Source organism: Diadema antillarum, unplaced genomic scaffold, assembly GCF_040938485.1.
Source record: "Diadema antillarum isolate AM-2024a unplaced genomic scaffold, OU_Dant_1.0 scf00000139, whole genome shotgun sequence".
Lineage (NCBI taxonomy): Eukaryota > Metazoa > Echinodermata > Echinoidea > Diadematoida > Diadematidae > Diadema > Diadema antillarum.
In genome coordinates, this window is record NW_027271028.1 from 3,025,557 (window position 1) to 3,039,641 (window position 14,085).

Here is a 14,085-nt window from a genome sequence, read left to right on the forward strand (position 1 = left end):
ATTATTCATTATAAAATATATTACATTCACTGCATTCAACACACTGTACGTGACGAATAAACATAAACTGATTAAAAGGGACCCATGCGGTTACTTCCTTTTCTTACATTGTATTCACATCTTTCCTCTGCCTGGTAAGATCAGGGACGCCTACTCTCTGTCTGTTGTCAGCAACCCCCTCCCCTCCCCTCCCCTCCCCTCCCCTCCACCCCCCCCCCCCCCCCCCCCCACACACACACACACACCCCAAATGGTTTTCGGTGTTTCCCCGAACTGTGTGAACCCCTGTGTCACATAATATACGCGCGTATCTCAAGGTTGGCGGATAGAGTGCCTTTACCCTAGTACTTCGCCTCGGCAATTTGTGTGATTACGAGGTTCTTCCTGTACAATCCGATCAACGTTGCACTCGGCTTCGTAAAAGCGAAAACCTGTGTGGCTTGTTGCTGATCAACTAGTGATAAATACGTTGAATTCCAGCTACAGAGCATTCCTTTTCGTCAGTTTATCTTACTCTTTATTACCAGGTGCTTTATATGCATTGCTGCGGACATATGCATTTCTTGAGCAGCAAGCTAATTCAGTTACAGGTGATGGAAATATTCTACCTGCGAGTTCAAGAAAGGGATTTCCAGTTTGAAGGCTGACCCTTTTTGTAGGAATCGGATTATCGGGTTCTCCTATCGCCCATCACATCGGCTGACTTGACCAGGACAATTTGCTGCAAAGAGTTTAGATACAACTAGAGGTATCGACAGTCGTCTTTATTGCTCATCCAGCTGTGGTGTACGAAAATACTTATTGCACAAGTTATAACTGGCAGGAAAGGTATCCAGAATGACATACAGTAGACAAGATAGAAATGAAGACTTTGTGCTTGTGCTTACGTTCGTGCTTGTGCTTGCTGTGATGTGGTGTAAGTTTGTCGGGTGATGCTGAACAGCGTTTGGTGGACAAGGGGCTAAGGCAGGGAGGTGCTTCTCGAAGACCGCACTCTACAAAATTGCATTTGTCCATATAATAGTATTGTGGCAAAAGGTTTTTGTTGTATATAGGTGGGTGTCTTAACACACCCATCGCCCTTATTCTGTATGTATAGTAAGGGTAATTACAATTCTTATCTCAACTGGTTGTGCCACACCACAGGCCCTGACCTGGCCTGGATAAGTAGAGAAATGAATGCTGTCTGGCTATCATTACACATACCAAAGGACCAAGGTACTGAAGATCCTTTTAGTATATAATAATGGAACTTGTGAGTGTCATATACAAGAACTTTAAAGAACCTTTGCTGTATAGGCCTACATATAGAAGCCACTTATAATATCTTGGAAGAACTTTACTTCAGATTTGTTGACATCTTTGAAATGTTTTTGTTTGTTTGTTTGTTTGTTCTCTATTGTTCTTTGTCACTTCCCAAACTCCATGTATACAGGTTGGTGCCATGATGACCTCATTGCTGCATACCACTGCCTTTGGATTACTCCTGCTTTGTATCACTGCAAAGAGAACAGAAGGTAAATTTATTTGATATGATTACAAGATGATTATTAGAGGGTCAGCCTCTATAATCATTACATTTAAAGGGTAGGAACCCCACACATAGATCTTCACAGATTTTTTTTTTTTTTATGGGGGGGGGGGTGGTTGTTGATTTTCGATTCTGATTAAAATGTGCACATTGTGAGAGTCATACATGTAGTTTTACCCAAATCAAGTGCCTTTGCTTCATATTGCCATTGCAGGGTCGGCCAAAAGTTGTGTTGAAGGCCCCCCTTTTTTTCATTTATTTATTTATTTATTTTTTGCTTGTCAGTTGATGAAACCCAGAAGTGATACCAGGAAATTGTGCTGAAGGCCTTTTTTTTTTCCTTGTTAGCTGATGAAACCTGCTGGTGGTGCCAAAAATGATAACCCCCCCCCCCCCCACACACACACACACACTTTTAGAAACATGGCGCCGACTGTGCATTAATGACCCTGTTGCTAGCAAGCATAGTACAGTGTATGTAATATATATATATATATATATATATATATACATATATATATATATATATACATATATATATATATATATATACATATATATATTTATATATGCATACATATATATATTATATGTCTATAATTCTCCATCAGTTAAAAAATGATGCACTGGGTATGATATTGAATGAGAAGAAAGGTTATTCACATATAACAAGTGCAATTTAGATAATTCATTGTGCAAGTCCTACTGATATCAGGTGGATACCACAGGCACCAATTGCGGCCTTGTGATCACCTAGTAAATCAAGAGTGAAAAAATAAAATCAAGGCAATATTATAACAGACATTTTTTTTCCACCAATGCACTGCACTTGAAGCACAAAACCTAAATGTGGAAAAAAAAACAATCATTGGTTTAGGATGACTTCTGAAACATCTCTGTCCAAAGTCCCCTCCCATTTCAGTGAGCCTGATCAGAAATAACATTTCTGTGGCTTCATGATTACATCTGTTTATCATAATTCTTTCTCTTCATTTTACTGTTTCATAAAATGGAGATCAGAAAGACCATTTTCCCTTTTTTTTGCCATTTGTCATTCATAACATTGTTTTGGTTGCAGAATTTTGTAAAAGACTCAATCTTGGTTCTGATTCTGAAATTGGCAACACATAATGATGAAAGTTCCTGTTTGTTTCTCTCTAAGATTGAGAGAAAATATCAAATATCTTGATTTTGTGCAGGTTGAAATACAGTCAGCCAGTTACATATTTTTTTTTTTATTTCAGTGTTGTAAGATTAGGGCCCCATTTCATAAACATGTTGACCCATTAAGGACGAGTCCCTAGTATACTTGGGCAGGTGTCTATGGGAAATGCGTGTTGTAGCCAAATCAGCCTGTATTCATTGGGGTAAGATGGCAACTCTTGCTGGATTGGCAACTTCCCATAGCAACAGCCAATCAGGAAGCTGGATTCTTGTCATTACCATGACAATTGCCATTCTGGCAAAAGAGTTGCTGTCATCGCAACTTTTTTTCGAAATGAGGCCCTGAAGTAAATTCAGAGTTGTAATTCAATGAGAACAAAATGATAATTTCTATTTGCAGAATAATACCAGGGTTTGCTGGATTAATCTACATATTAGTGAACACAAAAAGGAATAAACCTCCAGGAGGAAATTGAGCTCATTATTAACTTAGTGTCAGGGGTACTTTTCCATAGATAATTCTCAACTTCTGTAACTGAACATAATTGTGACTATACTTAAGTTAATGACAAAACAACAACGACTACAACAACAACAACAAAATCAGCTTCTAATACTCCAGCTCCACTTATACAAGTTTAATTGAATTTATGAATCAAGACCCTACATTTGTTTTTAGTGAACACAAACTTATTCTTGTTTGCTACCTTTAAGATTCATTATATTTGATTTATGTCAGTATTGTCTGGGGTAAATTATTTGTTGCATTGGGCCCCATTTTTTTTTCTCTCTCTCTTCTTTCTTAAAAACACAACAACAACAACACAAACTTAAATTCTCTTTATATATCTGTTAAACTGCAAACTTCAGTAGCCATAGACACACATATCATTAATGTGTGATAGTAACTGAAATAAAAATGTTATATCTCTTAATCATTCAGATAACTAGCATGTTTCCCAACAGCAGCAATTATCATACTTTTCAATAGTCGTTAACGTACTTTCATCTTGTGATTGTAGTCTTTTTCAAATATGACTCTAAATACAAAATTTAGATCCATACACATAGCTGTCAGTAGAGCCTATGTTTCCTCTAACTTGAACTTCATGATGTCATGATGTGTTGCTACGCCCCTCTTTCAAAATATTGATATAACAAATTTAGAACTGAAATGAAAATGGCACTCTTGATGCATCACATATCTATCAGATTAGTCATATAAAACAGGATGGTTCAAAGTCGATCAGGAAGGTTTCAGCGTGGGATCAAGTTTTGTTTATTCAAGTTCCCATTAACATGCCACTAGATTGCTGTGCAATGGCAGGAAAAAAAAGTCCTTATCGCTTTGAGTGAGTGGGGAGATATAGGGGGCAAATCAGAGGGCTACTGAATACAATGTAGTGTACTGATGATCTAAACACATGTCATGAAAGGTTAATGTGTTGCAGAGGAAAAGAAAATTTGTATTCATATATTATAGCAGGTAGGTTTCTGCTGGTTTTTGTTGTATAGAAGGTATGGTAGATGAGATTTGCGTTTATGTGTTGTGAATATTATCTTCTGTTAGGGTATGATACATGTATATTTTGGTCATGCAACAATTAAAGATGGGAGACCATAAACACACCAATCCATTCATATTCATATGCAAACACAAACACATACATTCAGGACTTCAGCCATTCTTCGAATTCGAATTCAGTGGCATTTCAATATTTAGCAGGTCAGGATGTATTTCACATACAATTTGTAGTCCTAAATGAGGTTGAAAAGGTTTTGAAGGACTTGACATATATGCTTGCATGATTTTCCTTGTAGGTGCCACACCATGCTACCCAGAGAAGTTTTCTACTGGGGATGCCTTTGTCTGCAGGTGTAACTCAACCTACTGTGACACAGTCGAGAGCTATGAGCCTCTGCAGCCTGGGAGATTTACCCTGTACACCTCCAGCAACTCTACAGGGGACAGACTGATCAAAAGGGATTTTCCCATCTCAAAGACCTCCAACTCTTCAGGTAGGTTAGAAGAGAGAGATGAATGCTGAATGAGGGGAGTAGATTAAGGTGGGTATATTTTTCAGCACAGAGGTTGAATGGAATTATTACAAATGGCAGAGAATTTATCAAATTTCACTCATAACCATGCATTCACTAGAAATAGGTACATCATGTATTTTAGTACAGTTGAGCCTCTATTATCCGGCCTCCCTTTATCCGGATCTCTCTATAATAGGGACGCAATCTCGCCATGATTTTTTTTTTAAATAAAGCCATACGGGAGGAAAGGGGGATTCCCAACTCCTTGAGAACTCCTACACAAACACACATAAATTACATATTACTTCCAACATGATTGACATACATATTACATCAAATTTCCTTCCAAGTTGCTTACCTTCAGACATTTTAACATCCCCAAACATCCCCAAATGTAACAATGAAAAGGTTGGAGTATACACATTACTACATATGGTACTACAATGGGCTACATCAGTACATGTGTATGTATATGTACATGTATAAAGCATTGAGTCTCCCGTATCCGGCCAAATCCCTTATCCGGATGAGCCCCAGTCCCGACTTGTCCGGATACGAGAGGTTCAACTGTAATTTAAATCATGCATAATGTCTATATTATGTCTGAAGAAATTTATCTTAGTGAAAAAATGGAGATATATATTTTCATCACTAATACAATGTAATAGACTCGTTAAATCATTACTATGGAGCCTACATTCTACAAGCGTCTGCTTCTTAGTAGGTTTCTCATATTGCACATTATTTATATTTGTGTGATTATATTTGTTTATTTCTATCTCAAATAGGCTATTTCATGTTTTATTTCTCATTTGCAATTAGATGTATGAAATTCTGACTATAAAAAGAATTAATGAATAGATAATAAATGGAAAAATTAAATGATATACCAGTATATATATATATATATATATATATATATATATAGAGAGAGAGAGAGAGAGAGAGAGAGAGAGAGAGAGAGAGAGAAACATACACAAACAGAAATATATATTTGTTCTTCTTCCTCCAATGTCTGTGATGTCCAACCCAGGCTCAGCTGTAACATTCACAATTGAGAAGTCAATCAAATACCAGTCAGTTATTGGATTTGGAGGTGCCACGACAGATGCCACAGCAATAAATACATTCAATGTGTCGGAGGCAACGCGGCAAAATCTCATGAAGTCCTACTTTTCACCAGATGGTAAGGACTCTCTCCAACTGTTTCATGTATCATAAACACACCAAACTGACTAGACCTCATCACTCTGGTGTCTTTGCTTTGTAGAGGTAGAGGTAGTAGATTATATCACTGGATTCTGTTACCTTGTGTCAGGAGATGTCAGCTCCTTTTTGACCTCAACAACAACCCTGGATATATCAAAATTACTCAGAGTTAATTGACTGATGGGAAAACTGACCTTGCTTACCTAAACCTAACCTGGTTTGCATTTATTGTGTTCTTAGTTTGACAGAGTCACGCGCCAATCTCGGCTCAGCATATGACAGAATGTGTGCTTATTCATTTGTGTCAGGTCAATGATTGGCTTATAAGTTTAGTTTATTGGCCTTTCTTTGGATTCTTTTGGACACTAGGTCACAATTAGACTACTTTGTGGCATGATTTGTATTACTTTATGATATAGATCTTTGTGATAGTGCCGCAGGTATTATAAAGGCTTAAGTTTGCCAAGACACCTTGTTTAGGACAAGCAGACACGACAGCAACTTGTTCAAACTTGCTAAGTTTGCATTTTTTCCTGTCACTGTAACTTGCCTGTTTGTCCTGAACAAGGTGCATAGGCAAGTTTAAGAAGTCACCCTCTTGCGAAATTCAAATGTCAGTGATGTCTGCAAGTTTTTAACCAGTGAAAAGAGGTAATTGCTGGTTAAAAATCATTTGCAAACAAATTCATCCCACCCACAACGTACTGCCATGGAGAGAAGATATATATATATATATATATATATATATATATATATATCAGAAACATTGCACAATGTGAAATTTCTAGCAAACTGACCTATATATTGGGTAGAAACAAGTGGTTTTTAGTAGTTTACACTTCAAGTTATTAATTGATCATACATGTGAACGTAAATGTTTCTTTTTCTTTTATCAAGTAGGACAAATCTTATGTCATTGATATAAACATGATATCTAGAGAATTAATTGGTATGAGGACAGTGTATGACTAACATCTAAGCTTGTCTCCCCAGGCAGTGGGGGAGATGAAGAATCCTTCAGCTTCTAATATTCTATGGGTACTTGTTATATATTGTTGTGAATTTAATCCCCGTCTGTGATCTTCTGTTTTCAACCCTTCCAGTGTCTCAGAATTAGTACAGACTTCAGTAACTGAACACAAGGTTAATACCTGCTATTAGGTGTACTGTTGTGTCTCAACCTTAGATGCTTTAATTCATACAGTCGAGCTCGTCGAAGTCAACCTCACACAGGTCAAAAAATTGGCTAAGTTAAAGAAATATTCTACCCTGGATGGACTTCAACATGTGTTCAGTATATTGTGTTCGTTGAAATTCACACAAGTCAAAGGATCTTTTTTTGGTCCCTTCATGTTCAACTTAGACGAGGTTGACTATAAATGATAGAAGCCAAGAGCAGTCTCTAAATGTCAAGTGTCATGATCTTGTCGTTGTTCTGCAGGAATAGAATATACCGTGTCTCGCGTCCCCATTGGCTGCACGGATCTGTCGCCACGCTACTACTCCTATGATGACCATCCCGACGACTTCAACCTGGTCAACTTCTCACTGGCCACGGAAGACTTGAAGTACAAGGTGATTGTGGTACAGGCTTGGTGAAGAGATTTATGTTTAGACAATTCTAAATTTTATGACTTTATCTCTGAAGTTAAAATGGTTCATGTCCAAATGTCAGCAGTATTACAATTTGGTCCATCAACTCTCCTCCATGTACTCCTTATATATATGTCCTTTCGGATTCAATGCAAATAACCAACAAGAGAAATGACTTTGAATGAATAATGTTTAAAGGGATGGTACAGTATTGGTTGAGATTTGAATTCAGCTTTTAACTTTTTGCGAGATACTTAGATACCACTTTAATAAATGTTAATGTGCGTACAAAATCTCGGAGGATTTCAAAGTTCATTTGATAAAAATCAGTCTTAAAATCACTGAGATGTCCAAAGACAAAGTAAAACAAAGTGGTCGTAATAAAAGGTGGGTCCCACCTTTTATTAGGATTGCTCTGTTTTGGATATCTCAGCCATTTCAAAACCAAATTTCATCAACTAAACTTTGAATTCCTCTTAAAATTATATTATGTTCTTTCATATTTCATAAGAGGTTTTTTATTATCTCAAAAGATCATCATCAAAAAAGCATTGGAAACCTGAAGCCCTATCTCAACTGAAACTATACCATACTTTTAATGCATGAGCAAATGAAACCAATCGTTTCCTGAGACATACCTGTCATTGATTGCTATGATTAACACTTTAGAGTAGGATCAATGTACCTACAATGTGCCAAGAAACTTTGAAATTTATCTGTGGTTTGTAGATAGATTAACAGCACACAGATAAATGTGTCTATTTCAAACAAAGTGATAGGGAAATTGTGACACTGCTTGTGATGTTGCAGTTCTCTTTGTCAATTTTGTGAACAAGTAATGATCCCTAAAATAATTTTTCATTGTTTTTTGCACTTTGTTTTTGCTTGGCTTTTCTTTTTGCAATCCTAGCAAGAGTGGGTCTCCTGGCCAAGGACTTGTAGAACCTACAATAATAACAATCGCACCAACTGCAACATCAGCACTGGGCAAACCTGATTGCTAATCATGTGATGTTTGTGCAGATAGTGCATTTTGACATATCTGGAAGAAAAATTTTCAAGTTTGTGAAAGTATGCTGCATCCGTGCCCCACTTTTTTTTCAGATTCCCTTTCTGCAAGAGGCAATGTCCATGTCCCGCAGACCCATCAAGCTGTTTGGGAGCCCCTGGACCCCGCCAGAGTGGATGAAAACCAATGGGGACTTTCACGGGGCGGGGCAACTCATTGGGAAGCCCGGGGAAAAACACTTCAAGACGTGGGCCAACTATTTCGTCAGGTGACTTGCTTTATAAATCCTGGGAATAATCTGATTGTTTGCAGTACCAGACAGACTGCTTCTCCTGGCCATATTGAAATGTATAAAATCTATAAAAAACAAACAAACAAACAAACAAGCAGAATCTTTTAATAGCCAGCCCCTCTCTATAAAAACAGTCTGATATGGATGGTATACTTTTTCCTTATATATGGTGATCTTGATGTATACAATTGCAGGTTTCTGCAGGAGTATGAGAAGCACAATGTGACATTCTGGGGCATCACGGTGGAGAATGAGCCGATGGCCGGAGGTATCGTCGGCTACAAGACGCCGTCGTGCTACTTCACGCCCGAGATGGAGAGAGACTTCATCAAGCTGGACCTCGGACCCGCCCTCCACGCTGGGGGCTTCCAGAATCTCAAGATGATGATGATGGATGACCAGAGGTTTGAACTACCGGGATGGCCTGATGTTGTGAGTGACAGTTTTGCTGGTTGTTTTTGTCTGGACACATTATCAAATATTTTCTTTCTCCTTTTTTATTTTAATGAAAAAGAATTCTTTCCAAAACTATGAAACCATTATGCATGTTGTTTTCAGGGAAACTTTCCTGAGTTGGAAGTATGTCATGGAAATTTAAGAATCTGATTTTGGAGACACCTGATGAAAGTCAGGTGGTCACAGATTTATGTCAGCTCCTCTTGCCATATACTGCACTTACATCTTTAAATCAAATAATGGGGATGCCTCATATTGCTGTTTTCATTATCGATTAGCTTGTTAATCTTATAAAAGATGTTGAAGAGAGTATTCTTGTTCTTTTTTTTTGCGGGGGGGGGGGGGGGGGTGGGCAGGATAGTTTTTTTTTGTGTGTGTGTATGTTATTGTGGAGTACATAACAGAGTTGTGCATCATACCACCCCATAACTGTTTTCCACTTGGACTACCATTTGGGGTCGTGAGTTTGAGTTGGATTCTGTTAACTCAATATACTTTCATTATAACTATATGTACCACCACCTTAGGTGCTCAGAGACACCCAGTCAGCTTCCTATGTGTCTGGTATTGGCATCCACTGGTACTGGGACCAGGACTCGCTGCTACTCAAGCTGGACCTAGCCCACATGTACTTCCCGGACTACTTCATGCTCTACACGGAGGCTTGCTATGGCCATGGTGCTCTGGGATCGTGGGAGCAAGGGGAAGGGTACAGCCACAGCATCATACAGGTATCGGTTCCTGGTCCCAAAGACAAGACCAAAAACACAACCATTTATAGAATATCTCTGCTTTGACAAATAATATTGCCTCGCAATGCCACTCAGGATCACCATTCATAAGAACTTGACAGAAAAATAATGAAAGTGTAAAATTTCATATTTTTTCTCTGATATTTACAGATTTTTTTTTCTTTTTGTATATATACAGAATATGAACCACTGGGTGTCTGGATGGGTGGACTGGAATATGGTCCTGAATCCTCGAGGGGGTCCATCGTTCGTCGCAAATTACCTCAATGCGCCAATTATAGTGGATGCAGAGAAAGATGTCTTCTATAAACAGCCCATGTACTACCACCTGGGACATTTCAGGTACACTGCAAAAAAAAAGTCTTAGTAACCTCTGTGCAGTATCTACACACACACTTTTCATTTCATTTAATTCATTTCCACCATCGAAAAAAAAAAAGAAGAAGCATATAAACATATGAAAAGATCTTTTTACAAGTGACCTAGTGATATATATTTTTTCTTTAAACAGATATGCAAGATTGTGTTGTCTTCATAAGATTTTTGTTTTGGAAATGCAATATATCACCATGTCAAAGTGGGGATGTGGTATTACTGGTATTGGGAAAACTTTTTGCTGTTTTTGGATTACTCTGGATGTAATGTGTGCCTCTATTCTGGCTTGAAAGATTTGTTTGTGGTATCAAGGACAGGAAAAGATATGAAGTAACAAGAATTCAGTATAAATATATTGAAAACTTGTTAGCAGTCAACATACTGTGATGGTGTCACAATGTATATCGTGGCGAAGAAATGAAACTCTTCCTGTAAACCTATGAAATAGAATGCTCTTTGTTGCCTAACATAGGCATTTAAGAGTTACAGTGAGAGATATGTATATGTATCACGGTGAGGACATCCAAGTTTGTCAGAAATTATTTGTTTTCAGTTTTGTCTAAATAGAAGACATGATAAGCACTAAAAACAACAGAGCGATTTAAAATACAAGTATATGTACATCATTCATATGAGTTACCAGCAGAAAAAAAAAATGCATAATCTCAACTCTTCTGTACAAAAGACCTGTTCATGGTGATCATAAACTCTTCACCAGTCATAGATGAAAACTCAACCTTCATAGTTGGCCTGTAGACAAGAGCTACATATTCATACTTGTTTCACATTGTGACATGTCTACTTAACTTCATGTATTACATAATCTATTTCATATGACATATATTTCATGTATTACATAGTATGTTTTATATGACATGCCTATTTATATTTCATGTTTTAGATAATATATTTCATATGACATGTATACATATATTTCATGTATTACATAGTATGTTTTATATGACATGTCTACATGTATTTCGTATATTATATAATATATGTTATATGACATATGTTTTTGCATCTTCTGTACATCTCTCTTGCTCCAGTAAATTTGTGTCGCCAGATTCTCACCGCATCCACCACACTGCTGACAGAGAGACGGAGCTAGAGAGCATAGCATTCCAGCTACCAGACCAGAGTAGCTACGCATTGGTGCTGCTCAACAGGTGAGAAGATAACACGACAAAGTGGAGGGCATATATGTTGTGGAAAGAGTTGCAGACGGTACACACACACACACATTTCATGCACACATACACACTCTCACACACACATACACATTAATACACACACACACACACACACACACCATTTGATTTTACGATTTTCCCTTAGTATGTAAAGGAAGCATTCATTAAATGTTAAAGTATGTTCATCACTTTGTATCATTGATGAGTTTGATAGCTGAATGTCTGTTGTATCAAATCTGAAGGGAGAAGCAATGCAGAGAATGTGACAAATTATGAATTAACTGGTGGTTCATTGCAACAAAAGTTATTAGCATGGTTATCATGATTATGATGATGATTACTGTTGTCATTATTATTATCATTATTATTATTATTGTTATTATCATCATTATTATTATTATTATTATCATTATTATTATTATTATTATTATTATTATTATTATTATTATTATTATTATTATTATTATTATTATTATTATCATCATCATCATCATCATCATCATCATCTATTATTATCTATGTTTCTATTATTATCACAACATTGTTGTTCATTCATTCATGCATTTATTCTTGGGTTGAAAAGTACAGACAGAGGACAACATGGAGACTACCTGGCGACCTGATTATGCATTTTATTGTTTGCTGTGTCCTTTTTTGTCCCCGTTTGGTTTCCAGGAAGGACCAGGACATGGATGTGGTCATCTCAGACCCCGATGTCGGTTTTATGCTCGCTCAGATCCCGGCAAGATCCATCCAGACATACCTGTGGACCGACAAATGATGAAGGGAACACACTTTCTCATCAGAATATATAATATGAGAGGCAACACACTTTCTTTCGTGGACAATTCAAATCCCTTGGTGGCAGCCCTGTGGCGTCAGAGAGGGGTTTTCACTGATAGCAATACTCTTGTATCATCAAAAGTCGTAAATGCCGCCTTCGTTTAACCCAGACTGGCAGAATTAATTGTGCACTGGTGGCAGGGTGACTTCCAGCTTGCATTGATCACAACCTCAAGATTCTGGGACCAGTGCAGCCAAATGAAATTGTTTGTATTGTTTTGCAAATTAAGAGATGTGACCTCAATCTAACTTTGAGTAAATCAGAGTCCAAACTGGTGAACGGATAGATGTTTATGTTCATGAATATTTGTGAATGTTTATGAATGTTTATGAATGTTTATGTTCATGAATATTTGAATGTTTATGAATGTTTATGAATGTTTATGTTCATGAATGTTTGTGAATGTTTATGAATGTTTATGAATACGTAGTGACAGACACTCTGTCAGACTCTTGTGGGCCAGCATGGTGTAGGTTTCAGTTTAACCCCCTAGTTTCAAGTACAGTATATTCTTTCATTGTTCATTTTACATCCTGCATACTTAAAAAACGTATGTAGGAAAATTTTGTGTGCATTATGTTTGTGCGGTATGCTTCATGCTGTGAGGAGAGGGAGCTTGTGAAAAATCATGCTAGTTCTATCTTGGCAGCACTTTGGCGTGAGTTATTCCCACTGCTAACTTGGCAAAACTCTATATGTATGTGTGTGCACTTACCCATGGTGGAAAACGAGGACAAACACACAAACTTTACATTTAAACTGAGGACACACAAAGAACCGAGGATGTCCTCGGTTGGCAAACCATTGCAAACCATTGCAAACGGTCTGCTTTTGCATTTACAAAGGTGTAGGGGTATATATGTTTGTAGGTCCTTGATTAACATTACTGTAATAAGTCCTAGGTTGTATGGTAATATACGAATAAGTCCTCAGTTGACAAGATTCCTACTTACACATAGGTCCTCGGTTATGTGGTAAAATTCTTGTGGGTAAAACAGGTTCTTGGTTTCTACCATAGATGCATATGTGTGTGTGTGTGTGTGTTTGGGCTTCCACCATTCACAATACTGTCATCAGGAAGCGTGCATGTACCTCATTGCTGTGTAATCTGACATCACCAAAGATTTGAGTCCTTCATGTCTGAATATTTGCATATGTAATGGTAAAATGTAAAGCTGCAATTCTAATGAGAGAGAGAGAAAAAAAAACTCTCTTGAAGCCTGTCTTAGTGTCACTACTGGTATAAAATAATAGTAGAGACTTTATTAATAATTTTTACTATGCAGTGCAAACATCTGAGCTAGCTGAGGCTATGCCACAAAGTTTGTGCTACTGATTCTGTTAATATGTGCAATCCCATGTTTAATTGTAATTCAGTTTTACTCTACTTCAGTTACTGTCCTTTTAGCAGTACTTTAGTACTGGAACTCACTGAAGCTATGACAGTTTGGTTCATGTTGTGATGCAAGTTCATGTTTTGATTATTTTCACAAATACTTGATGAGAGAATTCCGATTGTATTCGCCAATAAATACCAAGCAACATCAACCTCAAATACTCGGGATACATCAAACAAAATCCCCTCTGCGGAGGTGAGCAATCACACGTGGTCAAGCAGTGTATCAAA

At 37.4% G+C, this 14,085-nt stretch overlaps 1 protein-coding gene across 1 annotated transcript; it reads left to right on the forward strand.

Moving 5' to 3' along the window:
- The first annotated feature begins 1,447 nt into the window (after nt 1-1,447).
- Nucleotides 1,448-12,632, forward strand: LOC139721141 (lysosomal acid glucosylceramidase-like). Its single transcript, XM_071632473.1, has 10 exons — nt 1,448-1,517; nt 4,517-4,714; nt 5,769-5,921; nt 7,386-7,519; nt 8,642-8,814; nt 9,033-9,270; nt 9,822-10,025; nt 10,225-10,388; nt 11,471-11,590; nt 12,290-12,632. Exons 1-10 carry the CDS (start codon nt 1,448-1,450, stop codon nt 12,393-12,395), a joined length of 1,560 nt encoding a protein of 519 aa, XP_071488574.1. The 3' UTR covers nt 12,396-12,632.
- Nucleotides 12,633-14,085: the final 1,453 nt, after the last annotated feature.